The following is a 23,767-nucleotide window of genomic DNA, read 5'->3' on the forward strand; positions in this document are numbered from 1 at the left end:
GGAATTAATACGTTGGCCTATGCATTTCGTTCAATATGCTCTGATATTGAACGGTTAAAATTGAGCGGACTAAAATACGCGTTTTTAATGCGCCGCTAAAATGTCCTATATAGATGATAATCATTTATATTGAACACTATCACAACTGACTTTGCAAAAGACAAGATAATGTTCAAAAGCATGTCAACATCAGTGTAACAATCGTGCTTACTATGTGATTATGTGGCTTGTACTGTGTTATTTTGGAGTGTGTTTAATCATTGAGGCCCTCCATGAAAACAGTACCTGACCACTGGCATGATTATCTTGGGGGAGGGGGGGGGGGGTGATACCAATACACAACTGAATGACAATAAAAAAAAAAAGGAAGGTAATTGCTACAGAGAGTAGTAACACAGTAGGTCTCAACAACACTAAACATGGAATCAGAGATGATCTTCACATGCACACTGGATGCCGTATAAGAGCAGATCAATAATCCAGAACAGCACTGGGAGTACTGTGGCGTAGTGAGCAAGATGCTTGACTCCCAGTTGGAAGTCCTGAGATTGAATCCCATCAAGTGCCTACGTCCTTGGACAAGATGTTTATACCCACTACGTCCCTCTCAACCCAGGAGTATAAATACACTGTAGGTACCTGGCAATATTGTAAGTTCTGTCATACATTATTTCACTCTGTCATATATTATTACACCTGGTAATAATAATGACCGGATGCTCTGGTAGAGCAGTGGTAACACTGAAGAGACTTATCTCGATAAAGAAAAGTCCCGTGCTAAACTGCTTAGCATCATGTCTGTATGACTGCTTCTGTGGCATGAAGAATTTTTAGCCTCTCTTCCCAAAGGAGTTTGATGGGTTGAAGATATTCCTCACTCACTTCACTAGGATGATGGAAAGTCTGAAACGAAAACAATGAGAAATCAAACGTAGACCACTGTTAATGTACTTGTAGACAATGGCTGTTACGCATGCTATATCTTCACCTCTCTCTCTCATACTCCTATTCTTCAAAACCAATCAAACCTACAGAAAGACAGACAGAAAGAAGCTACAAATGGCCAATTCTCACCAGCTAGTTTGTGGCGTTGTGGAAAATTTGATACAACATGTATGCAAGAGACACAGGTTCTTCAAGAGGTGGCTACAACTGCAAATGCATGCAACCTTTTCTTTAACATTTGGCAACAAATATTGAAGCCATTTTGCCATACAGTCTAAAGTTTAAGGCAGTAACAATCTGTACAGTTGTGTGGGTTGATAGATGGATCTGATTGTTGTGAAAATTACACAATCAGCAGCACTTAAGTACTCAGAAAAGTTCATTATACTCCAACAAGTCAATAAGCACAGAAAATTGACATCTATTTTCCGATCAATCAATGCTGTAAAACTTGTTCAAAATACACCAACTGTATAAGCTGTTATTTTCGCGAGGATTTAATTTTCGCGAATCACACGAATCACAGTTGGATTGCAAATTGAACAACACACAAAAATGTTGCCATAGGCCAGGGTAACAATGCATTTAAAATAGCGTCAGTGTGAATTCGTATGACTGTGACCTCCCAATTCGCAAAAATATCTGTACGCAAAAATAACGGCTTATACACTAATATTGCATTCTCTATTGCTCAGCACTTTGTCATTCAGAGAAGACAAGGGTTAGCCTGCTTCAAGTGACGAATCCTACCTTGAGCTTGGAGAGAACCTCTTCAATGGCATCATCCGTTAATTTCTGAAGTGCCAACGAGATGAGGAGACGTGAAGATGACATGATGGCGCCCTCACCTCCTATCATCCTCTTCCAGCTTCGTCTGCCGCGTAACAAGGAGGACAGAATAATAGATTGGGGGCATAGTATTTCACAGTGGTTTGTATTTTCACAAATTTACAAGTCAACAGATGTCTGCAAGAATTAAAAACCTGCTAAAATAGTTTCTCCCTTAATGCAAATGCAGTTTACATCCTCTTCAAGGTTGGAAGACCTTTACTTTGTTTCTTGAAAAAGGATCAATGATAATTCTTCATTTCGCCATTGTGTTTAGCTAGAATTCAATCACTTGTAAAATTGTTTCACAAGGCCTGACTTCCAGAATGTCATGCTTGCGAAATATTTTGAATATACATGTGTATGGATTAAGTTTTGCACTTACAGAAAGCGCTGCATCTACAGATTATGCAAACTTCAAACTGAAGCATGTGAAACTTTGACAAAGTATGAGCCTACAGTTTATGTGTACAGGGGAGCTTTCATACACTGCTATTAAAATCATTGTGCACGCATGAGCATTTGAGACACCAAGGCATCAAATGGAACACTGATGCAGTATTTGCACAATGGCATATTTCAATTAGCCTGCCTCTTGAAACAAAAGCATTCATCCACTAGTAAAGTGGTAGAAAAGTACTACAAATCAGCCAGTCACTTGTTATCAGTATCAATGAAAGAGAGAGTAGGCAATTGTTTCTTTCAAGTGCATACATGTGCATGTGCACAACCATTGCAAATCGGGTGTAACTACAGAGAGTGCCCCCCCCCCCCCCTCCCCAGTTTGCCCACCATGTGTTTTTTAGATTTGAAGCTACCATACCAAACACAGCCCAAATCAGCCTCTAGACATTCCATGCTTTAAGGAATGCACACTCACAGTTCTTGATAGTCCATGCAGAGGACACGGAGGGCCATCCGAAGTGCCCACGAGGGACCCTCTTGGCTGCATGACAAGTCTTTGTGCATGGACTCCGACTCCAAAATGGCCGCCTTTCTCTCCCACATGCTGTTGCCACTGTTCTGGGCCATCTGACCATGTTTGCCCCGTACCCACTTCACAGCATCCATGACAGCATCTAATGAGGTAGAGAATATACTCAATATTGTATAAATCTGGACATTTCCTCTAATTCAAAGCAGGTGAGATTTAGTCATTTAAAGTGTTTCTGTAAATGGCAGTTCATGACCTGCATTATATAAAACACAATGTACACCCTGCGGTCTCAAATCGGTTAATATTGAAACAATGTGAATATAGTCACTTTCGAAGAACTGTAAAACCAGAAACAATTACGGGATGAATAACTTTTCACGAATTTGAGCCGCCAGCCTTTTTTGCGACATGAAACTTTCACAAATTGTCATGGGCATTCAATGCATTGTACAGACAAAACCTTTCAGGTATATTTTATTTTTGCCAATCTTGGCTCCTCATGATATTGGCAAAAGTTTTATGCACGCAAAAAATTTCGGTTTTACAGTAATGGATGACGGACCTGGCTAAGATATCCTGTTGCAGTCAAACATAAAGCACCCTATAAGCATTTTGAGAAATGGCACAAACTTGTGCATCAGAACTTTGATATCTTTGTATTAGAGGTTGAGAGACTTTCATGTATTGTTGGGCTTCACACATGAGCTTACGTACCTCTTCTGTAAAATATACGGCAAAACACACAACATAAAAATAAATACAGTGGACTCCTATTTATAACAAAGTCCTTGGGACTGGCAGTTTTCTTTCGTTATATCGAAATTTCATTATAACCGTACAAATAAACAATAAAGAACAAAGAGCAGATAATTTTTCTGCCTGAATTTTTACTTTCTTGTAACCGGAATTTTGTTAGAACTGTGTTCATTATAACGGGAGTGCACTGTAGTAATAAATACAAAAATTGAAATATCAAAGCTTACCGAGACTAAAGAAAACAACATCATGAGGATTCTCTGGAATGACAAATCCATACTCCAGAAGAAGGGCAGCGTTGTCATGGGGACCATAGTGGATGAAGACTTGGCTAAAGGCATCATAGCGGTCTTGGGTCGTAATCCGGTAGCAGTTGGCATCCAAATCCAGTCCTGCACATATCTACATTCAATCAAGAAGAGACTCTAAATGACTACCATCGAGTATAAGTGCCTAACTTAGTCGCAATATTGTTGTTTTCTCATAAACATTCAAGCACTTTCTCCATCATTTCACAAAATTAACAGAGTCTACATGAGCCTGCTCCCATGCACTGGTATATGTTGTTTTCTCATTCAACTCCATACTGGTTCAAAAGCATAACAGGGTAGGACCAGTGGAAAAATAACAAAATAATGCACAATATTATATCATTAAAATGCAATGCAAAAGTCTATAAATTGCAACTGCTGTGCTCTATGTTGAAACTTAACATGTGCTTCCGTCAAATTCATTTATCAAACTACTACAAACTTAAGTTGCACACGGTCTTCTTCAATTTCATCTTTCAACAAATTGAAGCTTTTCAATGTATTGACAAGGATACCCTTTTTTCAACAAAATATTGTTTGGCTTTTTTTTCTTTAAATCATGGTAAATTTTTGTTTCAGCAATCAGTTCTGACCTGATGTGAGAAAATTTTTCAAATCTGTAGGTGTGGTTTTAAAGTGTGGAAAAGTGACACATTGTTTTAATATCTCTCACTTTCAGCATCGACATTTAATTTTCTTATGCCCCTGCCTAGAAATACAAAATATTAAGAAGAGGAGAATAACAAGTTCTGCCATTTAGAACCACAGTGTGCTAGCAGATTTGAACCTCATTTGTTTGTTTTTTTGTTTTGTTTTGTTCAGTTTTTCAATAACCTAGCCACAGAAACCAGTTCAGTGTCTCTAGTACTATGCAGCTAACACTTTGACCACACTGTATCAATTTTTACTTCAGGTTTTGTTTTTCAATTTCACGTTCCTGTGGTCAGCAGCTGTCAATACCTTACACTCCTGCTATCATAAACTCTTGGCACTCACATCTGCTGTAGGAGAGTGGTTCAGCAAGTCCAGGAAAGGAGCTAACGCACATTGATCCTTCACGCTGGGATCTAGATATTCACAATCTCCTGGCTCAATGTACACAGATCTCGAGTTGATGACAAACCAGGCCCACAGAAATGATGAAAAGTCAAAGAGGCCGTGGTATTGTGGGAAAGTTCTCTCTACATCTTCAAACAGCTGGGTAGCATTTGAGAATGCTGACTGGATGCGTTGGTACTGATGGAGAAACTGTGTCTTCACTGGCTCCGGGAGGTAGCTTGAGACTGACCGGTCACGGAAGCAGCACGCCGGCGTTGTGAAGTGTGTGGGAAGGACGTTGATGTACGGGTACCAAAACGAAGCGTTACCCTTTGACCTTTCTGTGAGAAGGAAGGTGCACATCACCTGCTGAGGTGTTGGCTTCCTGGTTTGCCTTTTGGTCAAGACAGAAATTGCAGCCAAGTTACATATCATGTCAATGTGTACCTCTGATTCAGAGCAATTTTTCTTGATTTAGGAGGGCATTCTGGCTCATATGGGTGCAGAATTGACAGAAATAATTGCCGAGTCAAAAACAATTTAGGAAAGTACTGCTGGCAGCTGTTCATTATGCTCAAGCTGAGGTCAAATGCTGAAGGCCATGAACTTGTCTCCCGCACAAATATTGAAATATAATTCATCTCTTTTAAGAAAGTAAAGAAAAGTAATCTTATGGTCACATGTACTCAAGTCAATGAATTCTTGCATTAAGAATTCACTAATTTGCAAGAATTCATCAATTTCACTATCAAATGTGCAGTACCCACAGCTATCAGGGATCTGAACCAGCACTGGCTGTTGGGCGGAAGCTCAGTAGTCTGGTGGATATGACTCACATCTAGTACAAACAAGATCGTTGGTTTGAGTCCAACCCCAGTATGTACATGCCCATGATTTTTTAGCATGGCTACTACAATGTACTATGAAAATACTGAATAATTGGTGCTTGTTTACAAATGTCTATGAAGGGTAATTTGTCAATCAGTTGCAATGTGATGGCATTCTTTGTTGAGCTGATAACCATATTCTAAAGGTCAAGACAAGGGTGCCTCAAGCTCTATGACTGTATGGCCTGAAGTACCATTGATGTGATGACATGAAGACATACCTTTTGATAACAGATCCCAACTCTGTTTCTAGGATGCTTTGGGCTGTTATCAGAAGGTGGCAAGGAATCTCAAGAAGGGTATCACCAGCCTAAAGACAGAGAGAAACAGATACACCCTAGCATACCTTAAATTGGTGGTTAAGAATTTTTCTTGAATCTTGTGATTACAAATCAATTTTAATGCATTCATCCTGGAAAATTCAACAATTCAAAATGTTGAAGATTACCAAATTATACCACAGACATTCAAAATAACTTCCAATTCAACTGAAACAAAACCTGGAATCTGAAGGTGTTTAAAACTTTGCAGCAAAAAGCAAAAAACAAAAACAAAGTAAAAAGAAGAAAGACCTAAATTACAGCAAATTGCGCTACAACCTATTGTGAATCAGTGTTTGCAGCCCACTGCACAGCTCTACAAAAATTCACACACTACATCTCACTAACTGAACTTATTAAAGGTACTGTTTATGATTGGGAGCAGTGATTTAGAAAATGCTTGCGTTATCACATTTGATGCATATCTATATGGCATATGTAGGATATTTTGTGATACAATTGGCCTAAACATGTCTAGGCCAGTTGTATAAAAAATTATTGAATTGTATATAAATCTACCTATAAAGCCTAAAATATAAGGAGATATCACTATTTTTCTCAATAAACCATAACTGTAGATGGTTTATTCTATAAAGTTTTATCACAACTATTGATAAAATTTTGTACATTTAACAAAACTCAACATTAATTGATCACACTGATTAAAATTTTACATTAGTTTTTTCTATCCCGAACTCACATTTTAGAACTATTTTGAAGCACTTAAGCTGGGTTTTGTTTCATTTGCAAATGGTAAATGCTTTTCATATAACTCAGCACATCTGAACAAAATTCATATTGTATCATATTGTATGATGTATGTTTTGTATCATATTCATATTGATATGATCACTACTGGACCTTATCAGCCTTGCTGTCTACTGATGATGGGTGTGTACATGATCCTTTTCAAGAAGAGGTCAACTAGACAAAAGTATGCGTGTTTACAGAAATCTGATTATGTTTGTGATCTTACGGTAAACATGGGGGATAGTGTGAGCTGCTTCCAACTCTCTGTTTGTATACATACCTTTAACTTTCTAGTAGTTACCAAACCCCTGCCTGTTTCTGTTAAGAAAAGAGAGCATGACAAAATGAAGTCCACAACTATAACAAGTTTGGAATCCCTATAGAGCATTAGAATGCAATGAGATCACAGAGTTAAAATCATTACACTAAAGTCACTACCTCATCAATTGTGAACACAGCTTACACAAAGAGCAACACATACAGAACACCTCCAGACCAACCAATGACAATATTAATATGCACAGTTCATTATACACATTGCATCTTTCTTGATGAATGTGGCGGATTTCTGAGGTTTGATTACAGCATTCAATGCATCCTAAGAAACCATGTAAAGCCCTGCATCTGTCCAAAGCGTTCTACAATGTACAGAAATCATCTTTTTCACGGACATGCCAATCACTGCAATTACAAACTGTTACAAGTATTCATTCATATCAAGGACCACGACAGAGTGGCATGCATTGCAATTGACAGTCACTGACATTAAAACACAGATACTTTTAAAGGACAAGTCCACCTTCATATACACGTGGATTGAGTGAATGCAACAATACTACTAGAAGAACACATCAGTGAGAGTTTGGGGAAAATTTGACAATCTGTTCCAAAGTTATGAATTTCTAAAGTATCTGCACAGTCACTGCTGGATGAGAAGACTAGTATGTATGATGTTACATGCGTACAACGATATAAGGAAAACAAAAGAGAATTTCACAAAACTCTACTTTTTGAATAAAGTGCATACTTCTTCGACTTGTTACTGACGGTTCTTAAGGGAAATATTATTCCCCCTGCCTTCTGAAAGAGAGAAGTTGAGTGTTCTTTTGTTATGCGAGAAAAGTGAAAATATGTTGAATTTTCTTTATTCTTTCTTTATATAGTTGTACAAATGTGACGTCACAAGCCATAGTAGTCTTCTCATCCAGCCATGACTGAGCAGAAACTCTCAGTGATGTGTTCTACTAATAGTTCTGCTTTCACTCAACCCACATGTCTATGAAGGTGGATTTGTCCTTTAAAACAGCAGCTCTCCACAGCGTAAAAGAGCAAAGCAATTAACTTCTAAATTCTCTCTCTGTGCCATAAACATTGGTGCACCCCTGTCTGGTTGGCCCCTGCATTGAGGTGTTGGACAGTATTCCCAAAGAAGAAAAAGAAAATGAAACTGGCAAAAGAGACTGAAGGGGTAGCCATTGCATCGGATATAACCAGCTGCCATTCTGAATTTTAACAGGGGTTTGACGGACACATATTTCATTTTCAAATTACTTACATTTGACCACATGTCAACTGAAGTACAGGCAGAAAATAACAGTTCATCTCCAATCAATACATCAGTAGCTAAATATGATCTAATCATTTTTTATTCTTTTTTTGTTTTTCCCCACACTGCATTAAATAACAGACACTTTCAAGCAAGTGATACCACGTACAGTACAGATATCCTAACTATGCAAGGTCTGATCGATTATCTAATCTACACCATCACATGTCACTTTACCTGGGAGACAAGCTGGTTTCAGGTGGCAGTCTCTAGATCGGAAACCATTTTGCTTCAGCCACTTCATGAGCAGAATGAAGTCTTCCTCGTGGTCGAGACAAACTGCAATCACAAGAACATGTTGAGAGCAGTCACAATCCAAATTGTTCTTTCAAATGTCATTGTTGCAAGGGGAGACAGAAGACCACCGAGTGTGGGGATATAAAAGGCTATAAGTAACTTTGATGAGAGGAAGGAAAAATTGAGGAATAAAAGGTGTACACTAAGTGAAACTTTGTTACAGCCTACAAGCAAAGTATTCTATAAAGATTCATTAGACATAATAATTTGGGGATATGAATCTATACTTCTGTGATTATAACAAAGAATTTTGTTCATAACCTTGCAGTGCTTGTTATAACTTTAAGGAGTGCACAATATTATACTAATGTACATCTTTGTGATACACTGTAGGATGTATAGCTCTTCTCATGAAGATAGTATGATTACAAAAAAAGAAGATAATTAATCAGAATAAATCACTTCTACAGACCTATATTTTGTACAACCCACCCCCCTCCCCCCCCCCAAAAAAAAAGTCATCTCTCAACAAATCACATTGTACAAGGCTTAGCCTGAAATACAAAAGTAAATGATTTATATAATATGTGACCATGTATCTTAAAACGAACAAAAAGTCACACCCATCGATTTTACGTGAGAACTCTAAAAAAGTCAAATGGGTCAATCAAGTCATTCTTGAGTTTTTCATATTTTCTGAAAGAGTTATCCTTCTTCTACACTATTCTTTAGTTTGGGATCATAACATGAATGGGAATGTGTGTTTTCAGCAGTTTTTATACAACCCTTTTTTGAGAGAGAGTAGAATGATGTCTTATAGAGGCCCCTTTTCAATTCTTAAATTCCTTTGCACAATCTTTACTTTCAAGTCTAATAACTTGTGGAAGGATAGAGCTACTGCTTAGAAAGTTGGCATTAATCATGAACATAATGTGTCAATAGAACATACTCAATTTCAGCTTAATCTGATAATCCCTTCATTGTTGTTGCTCCGGTGGTTTTACATCCTGTGTTTTGTCCCTTTCACCCCACAGCTAACGCGGCTTGGTAAGGATTAAGCGCTTAAATAGACCGTGTACTTCAGAGACTCTTTTCTCAGTTCCCACTTTTCCAGAGTGTGTGCGTTCTTTCCAGTATTTAGGTTAGGGGAGGCCATTTGAATTGAGTTATACATCATTTTAAAGCTTACAGTCTGCTCTTTCAGCATCTGTCCCTAACTAAAAATCCATGTCTGGTGACTTTTTGTTCGTTTTGTGGTGCAGGGTCACATATAGGGTAACACCCTCAGTATTCAGTCACTTAAGCTTTTTTGCAATATTTTTCAAACTAAAATAATAAATACATACATCATATCTACAGCAATGCATGTGAAATGTCAAATTTCTTAAATCTCAATTTTCATTTTGTTAAATATCACACAGAATTTCACAAAATCCCAGCATATATCACCTTGAAAATTCTCCAGAATACGGTCACCGCAACCAGTATTTGGTCATGCGATATGTGCGTTCGCAGTCAATGCGTGTTCAAGGCAGCTGAAAAATGCGCCGCGCGCTACCTTGTTGTCGCAAAATTGCATCGGCGATGTTGCGGCGCCCGTTGGTGACCGAATACTGGGGAATCAGCACTTGCATTCAACCCTTGTACATTGAGACACTGTATCGGCACGTACGGAAATTTTGTTTTTCTTTTGCACTTTTGATGATACCATCACACTCAAATCTTGCGATAAGCAAAAAAGCCCGCTAGAGAACAACGTATTTCTCGATCTTTAGCGCTTTTTCGGCGACCCGTACTCTTAAAACTGGGCTTGCTGCTTGGAAAGTAGCGCCGATTCTGCACTTTTGACAGTAAAATTTGGGATTTCGGATGGATTTTTTGGAGGGGGACATGGGAGTTTCCTGTTGTGAATGAGTGTGCAAGTATGTGAATTGATGTGATTTGCGTGTGTTGTAACAGTTGAACTTACTGGCTGGTGACTAGTGATAAGTGACCGAATACCGGTAGCTCTCCGAATACTGGTAGGGTCCCACCCTTACCCTACATGTAAATCAAATAAAAATCAATTAGATGATTTAATCTATTCTATTAAAAAATGAATTACAAGAATACAATGTCCGATGCAATGACCAACCAATGCAATAGCAACAATATAGAATACTGTATGATAAGCTGTTATTTTCGCATACAAATAGTTTCCAGAATGAGGAGGTCAGTCATTTTCGCAAGATGCTGTTTTCATGAACTGACACCACCGAGATTATTGTAAATGGCACGCATTATTCTATAGTATTACCCTAGCGCATACAATAGCAACATTTTTGCATGTTGTTAAATTTGCAGCTAGTCCAACTGTGATTCGCGAAATTCAGGAAACAGCGTATAAAATTGTTTGTATACAGTACGTAGCGTAATAGCCATAGCCATATATTAAATAGTTGGGTAGATTCCGCTGTGGAATTACCAACCAACACAGTAAATTAAAGTAAGTTTAAACAATCAAAATCAAACCATTTTGTTTTCTTCTCCCGAGTCCTGATCCTGTCAAGTGTCATGTCATTGATCATGCATGCTCTCTTTAAATAAATTCAGTGACTTGACATCACATGTATGTAATGCTCATAAACAATTGCCTTGGCTATCGTATGACTATGACTTACGAGGATCTGGGATGTGATTAGTTTTGGCACCTTTTTTTTACTGCTTTGGCCTTTAGACACTTCATTAGCCTTTGAGTTTGATTGTGAATGTAGGCTTTTAAATACGATATATACTAACGTAAAAATACACACGTGGGACCATTATTAAAGGTCACGCGACCACAGTATTCTGATCACTTATTTTTTGGTACAGTACTCCGATCAAAGCCGCCATATGAGTACTGCAAGGCACAATCTGGCCCACAATCTTTACAAAAATACAATGTGAGCAACCAACATGAATAGAAAGGAATGAGAAGAAAAAAGTACCAATTCTTGAGTTCCGTGTAACTCGCTCTCTCTTCTTTTTCAGACGTCTCCGCCACATCGTCGCAGTGCCGTAATGAAAAACGCCCTCTGTCGGTATTGAAATCTTCGTAACCAAGTTACCTTACCAACGCTACGTTCATTCACCGGCGGCTGTACGGTAGGGCTAGCTAGGGTTGCTTGCATGCCCTATGCGTTACGTTTCCCTATGCGAGCTGCTGGCTGATGCTGCCGCTGCTGCGCTGATGATGATGATGTTTGCATTTATTGGTCTATTGTGAACCGCTGAGCTAGCTGGAGACCGAAGTGATGATGCACGTTTCGTAGCCGGGCCCAGAGAGTAGACCATCGAACATGTCGGAGGTTCATGGCGGGGAATGCAGACGTCAGTGAAGGAAACATTGGGAGGAAGTTGATCTCCATCTGACTCGACTAAATGAAAGGAATTCTAGACAGCTTTTGACATTGTCACAGGTGAGCTTCCGGTTTCCGAGCCTAGAATCTAACAGTTAACTCGTTAGATAGACTCACTCTGAGTTTGCAAAACACTGAGACCCACCACCCACATCACACGACACAACAGTCTCAGTCACTCTCGCATAGAGTCTAATTCTACTCATAGATAATGCGAGCGAGCAATACAGTACAAATGTACTAACGTTAATACAATGTGATAACTTTCAGTTTCACGTTACGTATCCAAACTGGTGGTCACACGGGCAGTGGTGGTATAAATTTTGAAACTTTCCAGAGCCCTAAACCTCCTCTTCGTACTCTAGCCAACTTGGCTCTTGGAGTTTAAAAAAGTCTAAATTAACTATAGGGCCTACGTTTACAATTGACATTGTAGATAACAAAGAGGATCATATACGTTAGCTATAACGTTAAAGGTTAAGTAAAGTTAGAGTCTGTACACACAGTGTAGGCCTACACGTTTTTGTACCCTTGGCCTTGTTGTAGGCTGTAACCGTCGGACCATAAGACGATTAACTGTTAAGAGATCTCAATTTATAAGATTAAGAAGGAATGCAATAAAAGGTCCCTGTGGAATCTCTCAACTTGAACTGGCATTACCAGTGCCAGTGGTACATGTACCTCAGGCTCAGCTGAATTACCTGCGATGACGCCCAGTAAGTTAAAGACTTGTAAACCAGTAACAGAGGGCCATTAATCAAAGGATTCAATTCTGAGCCTGAGGAGTTCCATGTGATGTTTCCATGGGATGGTCAGCTTCAATGCAATCTGGATTCAATTTCAATCTTATGTGTCTGTTTCCAGTGATCATTGAACTTATCTCATGATCTACAATTGTAGTTATAGACTTGAAGCTGAAACTGATGTTGCCTTGTTGGCAGCTTCTGCACAGAGGCTATTCCAAGTACAAATTGTATTTGCTACTAACGTTACTGCTCACTGTCTGAAAGAGTTTAACCATGTTTACTAGTTCGACAGCCTCGGGTGCCTTATCAAATACAACTGGCAGGAAGTGAAAGAAACCTAGAGCTCTGAAACAATATGCATGAGTACAGTAACGGGTAACTTGCAAACAACATTGCTCAGCTGAATTTGAGCTAGAATTGTGTTAGGAATTGAATCCAGATCATTTGGAGCAATGGAGGCAATCATGCACCTTACGGCCCTATAGTACTGTATCTGTACCGTACCTCATTCCCTGTGTGCCATGGTGATCTATCCCATGAACCACCATGTGCTGAGCAGCTTCTCCTGTTGTATGGAACCCTGTTTGATAAAGTCATGACGTCACTAGAGCCCTCCTCACCCTCTGATTTTGACACATCGAATACTGCGCGATATCGCTTGTCTTTGCTCTCCACTGCAGGATTATCGAGCTTTACACTTACAGTGTTGCAGCGCAGAAAATTGCCAGGATCATGTCACAAAGTGTGAGGAAGTGTCTGCAATACAAGAGCTTCCATTTTGAACATCCTAGCTAGCCAAAACAAGGAGGTAATATACAGTATACATTCATCCATCAAATTGGTATTCTGAGAGCTTAATTTAGTAGGGGGTTTATCAACTACCATGAAAACAAGCGTTTTGGCAGGAAAGTCTTATGCGCTTAGTGTGTATCAATGTGCGTGCAACTCTAGGAGGACTTAATCACAGATTTAATTGCAAAGCGGTATTCTAAGCGTGTAATTAAGAGTGAAAGTCCATGGAAAACTTGACCAAGAGTGTCATTAACTACCCGCGGTATCAAGCATTACAGCGTTTTATTTTGTTTTGTTTTGTTTTTTTTCGCCAATAACGATGCTTACCCGTCTTCGGTATCTAAGGAGCGGTTGAATTTGTTATAGACCCTGTAGAATTCAGGAAAAAAAAATGTAGGTGAACTTCGAGGAAATTTGTCATTGTATGTCAGCAAAGAGGATGAGATCTTCATGTGCGTAGGTGGGCGCATTAAGGGCATATTTGCGCGCGTAATCATCATTTTTGCTTCTAGCAACGCATCTGATTGGATGGCATAACAATTAGATGGGAGGAACCTAAGATAATTATAGGGACTTTATCATACCTTAATTATGTTCTCAGAATACCAATTTTGCTCATGATTAAAGGGCTATTAACTTCCAGACTTAATTATGAAGTTAATCACACACTTGATTAAGACCTCAGAAGATATTGTGCAACAGGTGGGGCTATTCTTAAACTAGAAAAGCACTCTGAGAGCACGGACCTCCGCCAAGCAGCTACTTTCCATCCAGACGATCTTGATCTTCCATAGAGATCAGTGATTTCCACCCATACGCATGCATGCTGAAAAATCACCCGATTTCCCAATATAAAAGCCTTTGTTATAAACGTCATAAACCCTCAGCTGCACGACGCGCCTCGCTCTAGCAGAAACTAGAGCACGCAATTTAGTGCGCGTATGAAAACCTCAAAAATGCGCAGCTTGAACTCCCAAGTTTATTGACCCTACCTGCCAAAATATCTAAAATCCTTCATAAATTCCATTTAAACATTTCTGGATCACTACCAAAATTTAATTATCTGTTCCTTGTGTCATTCTCATCTTCCCCGCAAGTTTCATCCAAATCCGTTTACAACTTTTTGAGTTATTTTGCACGCGGACAAACTGTAAACAAACTAACTAACTAACAAACAAACCAATGGTAATGAAAACATAACCTCCTCCCTTGGCGGAGGTAATGAAAAAAAAACATGAACTTCATTGGAACGCACAAGAAACCTTTGTGTTTTCATTAGTCACAAAGGGACGTCATCTGAAAAAATTGTATCCATAGGAGTATAAATCAGCCAACCTTGCACATAGTACCCCCTGAGAAGTAACCCATCCCCCCCCCCCCCCCCCCAATGCACAGCTTATCTTTACCTATCACTTCAGACAGTAACTTGCAATACTCATAGTAAAGAAGGATAAGTAGTCAGCCAAGGCTGTGTGTTTTGGATACAGATACAAAGTAACTCAGAACCTGTTTGAAGAGGAGAAAAGGGGAGCCTGTTAGCTGCAAAAAGAACCATGACAATAGGCACTCCATCCAGAACAGACCGCTGCTCCCTCATCTGTTGTGTCTCCACTAAAAGGCTGTGCAAACATATTGATCACAATCACTTCAGTGTAAGCCCTCCAGCAAACTGATCTTGTTGACTGAGAGCTGGTTGTTACACAAGGTGTACAGAACATTTGTGTACACAGGAAGAAAACTAGATCTCAGGCTCCTAATGCCCTTGCTACTACTGAAAGGCAGCAGCTGAAGTGTTACCCGGCAGCCTGCAAGCTGCAGGAAGTCATTGTATTTATAATGTGTTTGCTCTTTCAAAAGGAAGAATGGATGTTTGTCACCAATGAGTTTTATTTTGTTGCCGTCTGTATGTCTATTACTCGCATCTGACAAGTACAGTTGTGTAACTCGCTGTAATTGGATCTAAAACACTTTTTTTTTCTACACTGTACTCGGCACAAAAAGAAAGACACTTTTTCAAATTAAGTTGTTCCATGTCTGACTGCAATAGAAACGAATAGATTGTAGATTAAATTAAAGGAAATTTCTACTAATTTAGTCTGTAAATTTTATGCATGAATGAACACATTTGTTTTTCTTTGTCAAGGTGCAAAGAGAGAAGATGATTCTGTTAGTGGGCTGCACTGGTTTACAGTTACCATGATTCAACAAGATATTACCTTGAAAGAGAGAAAGAAAGAAAGACAAACTTTAAAAAAGGATACTGACTTAAAGGAAAGATATATTACTTTTTTTTTTCAATAATATTTTTTTTTTCAAGTGCATGCAAACATTTATCGTGCTTTGTTTCATTTTTCTGTGTAATAATTGAATTTCAATCTGCTTTGTTTTGTTTGAAATTGTATTTTGTGCAATTTTGCATTTCTTTTCCTTTGCACATTGGAGCAGTTAAAGAAATGTGTTCATTTGTGTGTAGACTTTCAATTTGTGTTTAGCTTTCATGTTTGAGGACAATTGAATTTCCGTTAATTTGATAGATAATTCACCTTTAAAGACTTATATAAAACATATGAATGTGAAAATGTGTTTCCTTTCTTTTCATGCTGGATGAGTGCATATCCCATGAACCAATGTTAAATGCAATCTTCGTCATATTCCTAGTGTACATCAGAGCCACATACATGTACACACCCACAAAAGTATGATATGGTGCGCCATTAAGCCTTCTACCACCCTTTACAAGGGATATCATGAAAAGCTACAACAGGGGTCGCACTTACCTGTTTTTTTTAACTAGCCAGGCAGACTGCTTCGAATCAAGTTTGACACTGAAGCAATATTCTGGCTAGCCAGACAGACTAGCAACTTCAGAATTTTATGATTTTGAGCTAGTCAGACGTGATTTCGGGTGGCCAATGGCCAGCGGACCATCGCCAATTTCGAACCCTAACAAGAATCAACTTGATGCTGTCTTATCTTCACATGTCTACAATTCTATCATCATAGGGGCTGTTCACAATTATCAACATTATCACATGTGTACAAACTATACACTTTTCAAGACCCCCCCCCCCCCATTAAATTGTAAGAAGAAACATTTTGATATTTTTTCCCCATTATTTTCACTGTGTTCAGTTCCTGCTTGGTCTACCTTTTTTCAGATCGTGTCGACATTTTTCAAAATTGGAAAGCGTACCTTAGGCTGGGTGTTGACCCCCCCAGCGTAATGTTTATACGCATGTGAAAATGTTGGTAATTGCAATCATCATCTAAATGAATTATACTTTTTACTTTTTAATACTTACTCTTTTGTTTGTTTGTCTTCATTTTTTTTCCTTGGCAGGGGACTACTGTAATGCTTCTGACAGCCACAAGCTATACAGAGCAGATCAGCACCAGGGGCTACGTATAAGCTGTTCAACCAGATGATCAGGTAGGCCAGCATCTGTTCCGGAGCAAGGATTACCCAATCATCATGATCAGGTGCCACATGGCTGAGTGATGTTACCAGAGAACCATGGCCACACTTCCCCCAGCTATGCAAAGCCCCTGGTCTTCAGACTCAATGAGAATGGCGTCGGCCCGGAGGTTGTGCGAGACGTCCTCCTGGATCGCGGGTGGGACGAGTTCGTGGAAGGGGAGAGCAAGGACCACGAGTGGAATCTGTGGTGGCGCACAAATCGGTTCCGGCTCTGTGACTACAGTGACTTAATGCCATGGCAGCGTCTGAATCATTTCCCCAACACCGTTGCAATCACAAAGAAGGACACGCTGGTGAGAAATATGCGCCGGATGAGAGGGGTGTATGGCCCATCAGTGTACAACTTCACTCCAGTCGGGTTCAACCTTCCCAATGACTACACAAGGTTTGTTGCAGAGTACTCTAAATCACAGCAGGAGGATGGGGAAGAGGGTAAGAAGACCCTTTGGATCTGCAAGCCTGCGGATTTGTCAAGAGGACGCGGCATCTTCATCTTCCATGACCTATCTGAATTGACCTATGATTGCAGTGCTGTGGCGCAGAAGTACCTTATGAACCCCCTCCTAATTGGTGGCTACAAGTTTGATTTGCGCATCTATGTCCTTGTCACCAGTTTCCATCCCCTTCACATCTACATGTACCAAGAAGGAATTGTGAGGTTTAGCACAGAGAAATTTGATCTGACCACCTTAGACAACATGTTCTGTCATTTGACAAATACCAGCATCAATAAACTTGGCCCCTCATATACCACGTTCAAGGAAGGCGTTGGTCCTGGATGCAAGTGGAGCCTCACCATGCTGAGGAACTACTTCCATCAGCAGGGTATTGACGATGAGATCATCTGGCAAAAAATCTGCAATATTGTGACTCTCACCATGCTTGCCCAGGCCCCGACTGTTCCCAAGACGAGTGGATGCGTGGAGCTCTTTGGTTTTGACATCCTGATCGACAGCAGCCTCAAGCCATGGCTGCTGGAGGTCAACTTCAGCCCAGCTCTTGGCCTCGACTGCTCCATCGACCACAACATCAAGAGAGACCTCATAGGGGACATTGTGGACCTCATGCACTTTCAGGTTGGTGATGAACTTCGTGGAGGAGAGTCATTTGCCAAACTTAAGATGAGACAGGCATACAGCCCAAACAGAAAGGGAAGTCTGGTAGGTACCAAGAGAAGTTTCTCCACCAAACCTGGACCCAAGAGAAAATCACTGAATGCCAGCACAGGAAGTTCTCCATCGAGACCATCTGCCCCTGGCTCCAGAGACTCCTTGAACAGGGTGCTAACCAGGAATAGGCAACCCAGTAACGACAGGCTGGCCGTGACCTATAAGCCTTCACCTCGCGGGGACTCCACAGTGGGCAAGGCTTCACTCAAAACCATTCCAAATGATAAAGAAGATGACTATGATGAGGAGATAGCAGCAGCATGTAAATGCTCATCAAGCGAGGCTGACCTGAAGAGAGATTGTCCAAGCTCTCTGAGTCACCAATCAGGGAGTGTTCATGGGGGATGCTCACCGGGAAAACCGAACAAGACACTAAATGCTCTGGTACTGCCGAGCTTGGAGGAATCCCGAAAGCAGCTGGACAGCAGGAGAGAGTTGATACGCAGCAGACAGGGTCAGAAACAAGCAAGTCCTGAATCGCCAACACGTAAGCCCAATCTTAACTCACAAGGGCATTCACCGACAAGTCTTCGCACCAGCAAATCAGGGACAACCTCTAGTCTATCTTCTGCACAGAGTCATCCCAAGAGTGGTGTGAGGGGAATGCATCAGTACCCCAATCCTGCAGATTCATCAAAGAGGAAGCAAGAACCTGTGCAAAACAACTCACGTGCAGCCCCTAGAGGAAAGGATGCATCACCCAAGAGATCTCCATCAGTGACACAACCAGTGGTGACCCGGACTGGCTTGAAGCTTCGAACTAAGGAGAGACCCCTGTCCATTATGAACCAGAAGGGTGCATCAAACAACAGAACCAGCAAGACGGACCTGTCGTTTCCTGCAGTAGCTAAGCTCAAACCTCCTCAACAGGTGGGTGACTTTGTGCTCACTTTCCCTTTCAATGAGACCACTCGTCGTGCAAGCTTCCCATCCCTGGACCTCAGGCAAGTCATTCGGGAAACGCAAAAACAACTCCGCAGGGCAATGCTGAAAGGACGCACCCCAAAGCAACTGCTGCAAGCGACATCCTTGGTTTCCACACAGCGAGCACCGGGTGGAGTCTCAAAGCCGCAGCTAGAAGAAGTAACTGTGCAATGGGCGCCGCTAAAATCCCACCATTTGTTAAGTGGACAGTGTTGATGAATGATCTGCCTATGTAAGTCTCTGACGATGTTGACATAGGTGGTCATTTCATAGATGGACACTAAAAGAGACATATAAATCCCAGCAGAGGCAGGGTATGAAGTTTTTTATGTGCCTCTGTCGCTCCTGTGAGAGTGGTAATGAATGGGAGGGGGCACATTCTGGTGAAGTAGGTCTTATTCTGCATGGAATTTTATGCAGTGTACACAAGACCCAGTGCAGTCCTCATCACTCAAAAAGCATATTATTCCTAACACTGCTTAGGATTAGTAAAACATTTTATATGGTTAACCATAGCAATACAGCAGTTTTAGGCAAGAATGGACATTTGATATTTTTGATTGAGTCAAATCCACATGAATTATGTACTACAAAGTATGTCAGATTATATAATTCTAATAATATACATTGACGACAATATGTGCAATTGTTCTGTGCACTAGCACAGAATATTCGGGACAATTACTTGTACATTCTTCTATGCACAATAGATTTGTATTTTCCACTAGTCGGCTTCATATTGCTTCAAAGTTTGCCTGTTGTTGTTGTTTTTTGTCACAAAGCAATAATATGCCTACTGAACCTTTTTATATCCATAGTGAATTGCCACAGAGGTTGAGTGCAAGTGCCTTTTCAACTTTTCCAAGTATTTAATATACATTTAAATGATCATGTACATGTACATAACTTGTATATGTATTCTGATGGACTGGTTATGCTGTGTCCAATTAAGCATATACATGTATTATGGACTCGTAGTTGGATTGATTGAGTTAGTTGCATTGCTAAGGCCACCTTCGAGCACTCAAAAGCGAACTGATCCTACAAGTACCATATCATGCTATGCCAGATTTGGAGCATTTGAGCGCTCTGTGGAGAAAGCGTACCCCACAAGTTATTTTTAGAGGGGGTCATTTATATTGTAGCAAAGAGGTCAATCACTGCATGGGCACGCTTTAGGTGTCCAGAACAAAGGAATATAGTTCACTCTTTTCATTATGATGTGTGTGCATTTTGCACATATTTTTTGCATGCCAACTTCTGGTAAGGTTATGGTTCGCTCTTGGAGCTCAGAAAGTGGTCCACTTTTGGCTTGGTATACAAATGTACTACGTTTCACTTCAGGTGCATTTGAGCCCTCCTCTGGCGCAGATAGTATGGTACAGTACACTTTTAGGAGAGTGCTTGAATGCACTACTTAAATTCAGAATTATCAGACAGCTCACTGACTGAAATCTGTTACATGAATCACTGTTAACTGCTTCTTGCACAGAAATGTGTTGCATTTATCAGCACACCTATGCAATTATACTTCCCACCAATAATCAGTAATTCAAGAACAACTTGAGAACTCTTGTTCTGAATGCCGTGAGTGCATGAGTGTGTGTGTGCGTGTGTGTGTGCATGCATGTGTTTGTTACTGTTTTATATAGCAATTGATATGTCATACTTAGGTTTTTAGGATGTATACGAACATAGAGAGTGAAATCATTACTGTTTCTTCTAGACTAATGAAACATGAATTTAAGCATGGAGTTTGCATGGTTACATGACCAATATTGTGTTAACCTTCCTTCATAAAGATGCATTTCGTGAATGCGACATTGGTTTGAAAATTTGTGAAACTCTTTTTAGAATTTGGCTTTGAATTATGATTCGTTTTGTGTGGCTGCTTTGGAAGCATCGAATGCTTGTATGCAATCTACCACAAGACCAACAGCTTTAGGCCCCCTCCAGAGGACTAGGCAATGAGGATAAAGTGCCTTAATTGCCTAGGGGCATGCACAACTGCTGCAGTCATGGGACTTGAACTAGGGACCTCTTGATTGATCAGATGTGACCTTACCCACTGAGCCACAAGAGCTCCCCAAGTAAATGATGCAGATTTGGGGTTTAGTCAATTCATTATTTTCAAGAATGAGTGTGCAACATTAGTCTGCAATGACAAGTTTCACCTGTGCATACATTTTTTTTTTGTTTTACTCAGAGATGTAAGATAACTGCAAACAATTTCTACCAGGACAACCCGTAATTTTCTATTTTCTAATTTTCTAATTTTCTAATTTTAGTAAAGTCACCCTGATCTTTCTTGTTGTTGTATGTTGTTTGTACACTGTATATTGTTTATATGCAGAGCAGCTAATCTCTACACATTGAAATAATAGATAAAGCACATACCAGTGCCCAATTAAAAGAGAGGAACGAAAGTTTCAATAATGTATTTTGGATTAAAAATTTAAAAATTGCACATCTTGAGCATGCTAAATCAAGTTTCAGGAAAAACAAAGTTTTCATTCACAAAAGCATTTTCTCATATTTGGTGAGAAATTACATACATGTACTACATGTAGATATCGTAAAATCGTACAAGTTGACAGCTCTCTAATTGTTATTTGTGTTTTCTGTTTTTATTGCATGCGCTTGCCGTGTTAACACCACTTCTTTGGGTGGAGGGTTTTTCTTATTATTTTTTCAGTACACATTAATATATTGTGTAGTATTTTGGTTTTAATAAAACCAATTGATTGAATAAAACTGAAGATCTTGCGTCCATGAGTGATTTCTACCAGTGTTAGAATGTAGAAGGCCCAAATTCCACATGACATAAACTCCTGAGAGATGACAGAGAGACCCAAAGTTGGTTAGATCCCTCAGCAGTCTCCGAGACTACATAAAAACAGTGTCTATATTATGGAATGGCTCTAAAAATATCCTTGGAAAGATCATTGAAAGACCAAAAAGTAATTTTCCAACAAATTTCTAAGAGATCTCTGTGGGACCTTGAAGTTCGCTAAATGTTCACTGAGAAGACCAATAGGACCACTGAGAGATCACTGAAAGATCATTTGAAATACTGTACTCCTTGAGATCTTTGAGAGATCAACCAAGACCTCTTAGAGACTACAGATTGTAGTCTTTCAATGATCCCGCCATGATTTCTCAATAGTTTTTCAGCGATCTTCCCCTAAAAATGTGGCGATTCTTGAGAGACTGTTGAAAGATAATTGAACAACTAGTAAGACCCTTGAGCGCTCATTGAGAGATTGCTAAAAGACCACTGACGGGCCATTTTCTGGAAAGATGGCTGAAAGATTACAATTGTATTTTGGACTGTTTCAAGAATTTTTGGAGACCATGGAGACCATGATGAAATTTACTAAGATAACAGGTTTCCCTGCAGACTTGGCAAGTTGTTTGTGCAAACAAGATGGTAGTCACAGAATAATAATCATTACGAAGCCTCGTTTCATAGGGCAGAATCATATCATGCAATAGTGCAAAGTAGATTTTCCTTTTTCACAAAACCTGTTTTTATTGCATTTTTTCCTGTTATGTACAACTGTTGAAATACATATACATGTATTCAAGAATGCACTCGAGTCCAAGGACTTAAATGCCAACACTTTTCCTTTTACCCGAGACTGAATTATGTCTCGTCAAAAATAATGATAATAATAATAAATAAATAACACATGGAAAAAAAACACAAATAGATAATTTCATAATGAAATAAATGAATTCATTATTCAGTTACATTGTAACTAATTCATCAATATAATGGGGAATGAACACATAAATAGTGGGCAAGGGAATTTTACCACACTTTTACCTTGCATTTAAAAAAAAATGGGACATTTGTTATTGACCCTGAACACATCGTGCTTCAAAATCTTTTCTCCTATAAAATAAATACACAATTACACCCTACTGTTAATGTCAGTAAGGACAGCCTCTTTTACTTGCATACACTAGTGTTGTGAAAGTTTGTAGAGAAAACTTTAAAAAAAAAAAGAGAAGTACAGAAAGGCATTAGCATTGCCAAGAAAAGATGCACATTAAATGGAATTCCTCAGTAACATCACCTGAGGTAATGGTGCTGAAACCATGTAAAATGTTCACTGCCGCAGTTTCATTGTATGTTTGCAAAAGAAAAACTACATGTCATACATCTCTAGCACAAAAAACGTAATTGTCAATAAATCGATTGTAGTGAATGAGCGGAATCCTTGTGATACTTATAAACCTCGACATCAAACATGGCGGGGCCAATCAATGGGGCTTAATTTTCACCTGGAGGGTCCTGCAAAAATCCTTAGGCCCAGCGAAATCTCTTCTGTTTTCTTTTTTTTTTCTTTTTTTTTTCATGTCAAGGTTTAAAAAAAACAATAAAATGCAATAAAACTTTGATCCATGGGGGAAAATAAACAACTTTACCAGAAAGAGTATAAGGTGTTATTTTACTCTTTGTAAATGGGTTAACAAATTAAATTGATATGACAATAATGATATTAATAATACTAATCATAATCATAATCATAATAATAATAATAATATGAAAATACTCTTGTTTTTACTCAACATTTAAATCTTCATAGACATGAATAAATTGCTTTCTTCATATTTCGAACAAACAAAGTGACGACACAAACCTAGGGTCAATGAG

The 23,767-nt window shown here is 39.4% G+C and overlaps 2 protein-coding genes across 2 annotated transcripts; one reads left to right on the plus strand and one right to left on the minus strand.

Moving 5' to 3' along the window:
• Window positions 1–792: 792 nt before the first annotated feature.
• LOC139724542 (SET domain-containing protein 4-like) lies at window positions 793–11,642 on the minus strand. Its single transcript, XM_071635679.1, has 9 exons — window positions 11,585–11,642; window positions 8,556–8,657; window positions 7,053–7,090; window positions 5,924–6,012; window positions 4,774–5,209; window positions 3,694–3,868; window positions 2,654–2,852; window positions 1,696–1,819; window positions 793–903 (listed from the first exon to the last, which is right to left on the minus strand). The coding sequence occupies exons 1-9, from the start codon at window positions 11,640–11,642 to the stop codon at window positions 793–795; spliced, it is 1,332 nt and encodes a 443-aa protein (XP_071491780.1).
• Window positions 11,643–11,939: 297 nt separating this feature from the next.
• LOC139724553 (uncharacterized) lies at window positions 11,940–19,320 on the plus strand. Its single transcript, XM_071635689.1, has 2 exons — window positions 11,940–12,055; window positions 16,874–19,320. The coding sequence occupies exon 2, from the start codon at window positions 17,032–17,034 to the stop codon at window positions 19,318–19,320; it is 2,289 nt and encodes a 762-aa protein (XP_071491790.1). The 5' UTR covers window positions 11,940–12,055; window positions 16,874–17,031.
• Window positions 19,321–23,767: the final 4,447 nt, after the last annotated feature.

Source organism: Diadema antillarum, unplaced genomic scaffold, assembly GCF_040938485.1.
Source record: "Diadema antillarum isolate AM-2024a unplaced genomic scaffold, OU_Dant_1.0 scf00000015, whole genome shotgun sequence".
Taxonomy (NCBI): domain Eukaryota; kingdom Metazoa; phylum Echinodermata; class Echinoidea; order Diadematoida; family Diadematidae; genus Diadema; species Diadema antillarum.

Bases quoted from the DNA above. Each gene is read 5' to 3' on its own strand.
- LOC139724542 (XM_071635679.1), bottom strand. From the start codon at position 11,642: ATGTGGCGGAGACGTCTGAAAAAGAAGAGAGAGCGAGTTACACGGAAC. The intron at 3,869-4,773 runs GTGAGTGCCAAG...GATTGAATGTAG, and splicing joins ACCACTCTCCTACAGCAGAT to ATATGTGCAGGACTGGATTT. The intron at 2,853-3,693 runs GTAAGCTTTGAT...CTACCTCATTAG, and splicing joins TGTTGTTTTCTTTAGTCTCG to ATGCTGTCATGGATGCTGTG.
- LOC139724553 (XM_071635689.1), top strand. From the start codon at position 17,032: ATGTTACCAGAGAACCATGGCCACACTTCCCCCAGCTATGCAAAGCCC.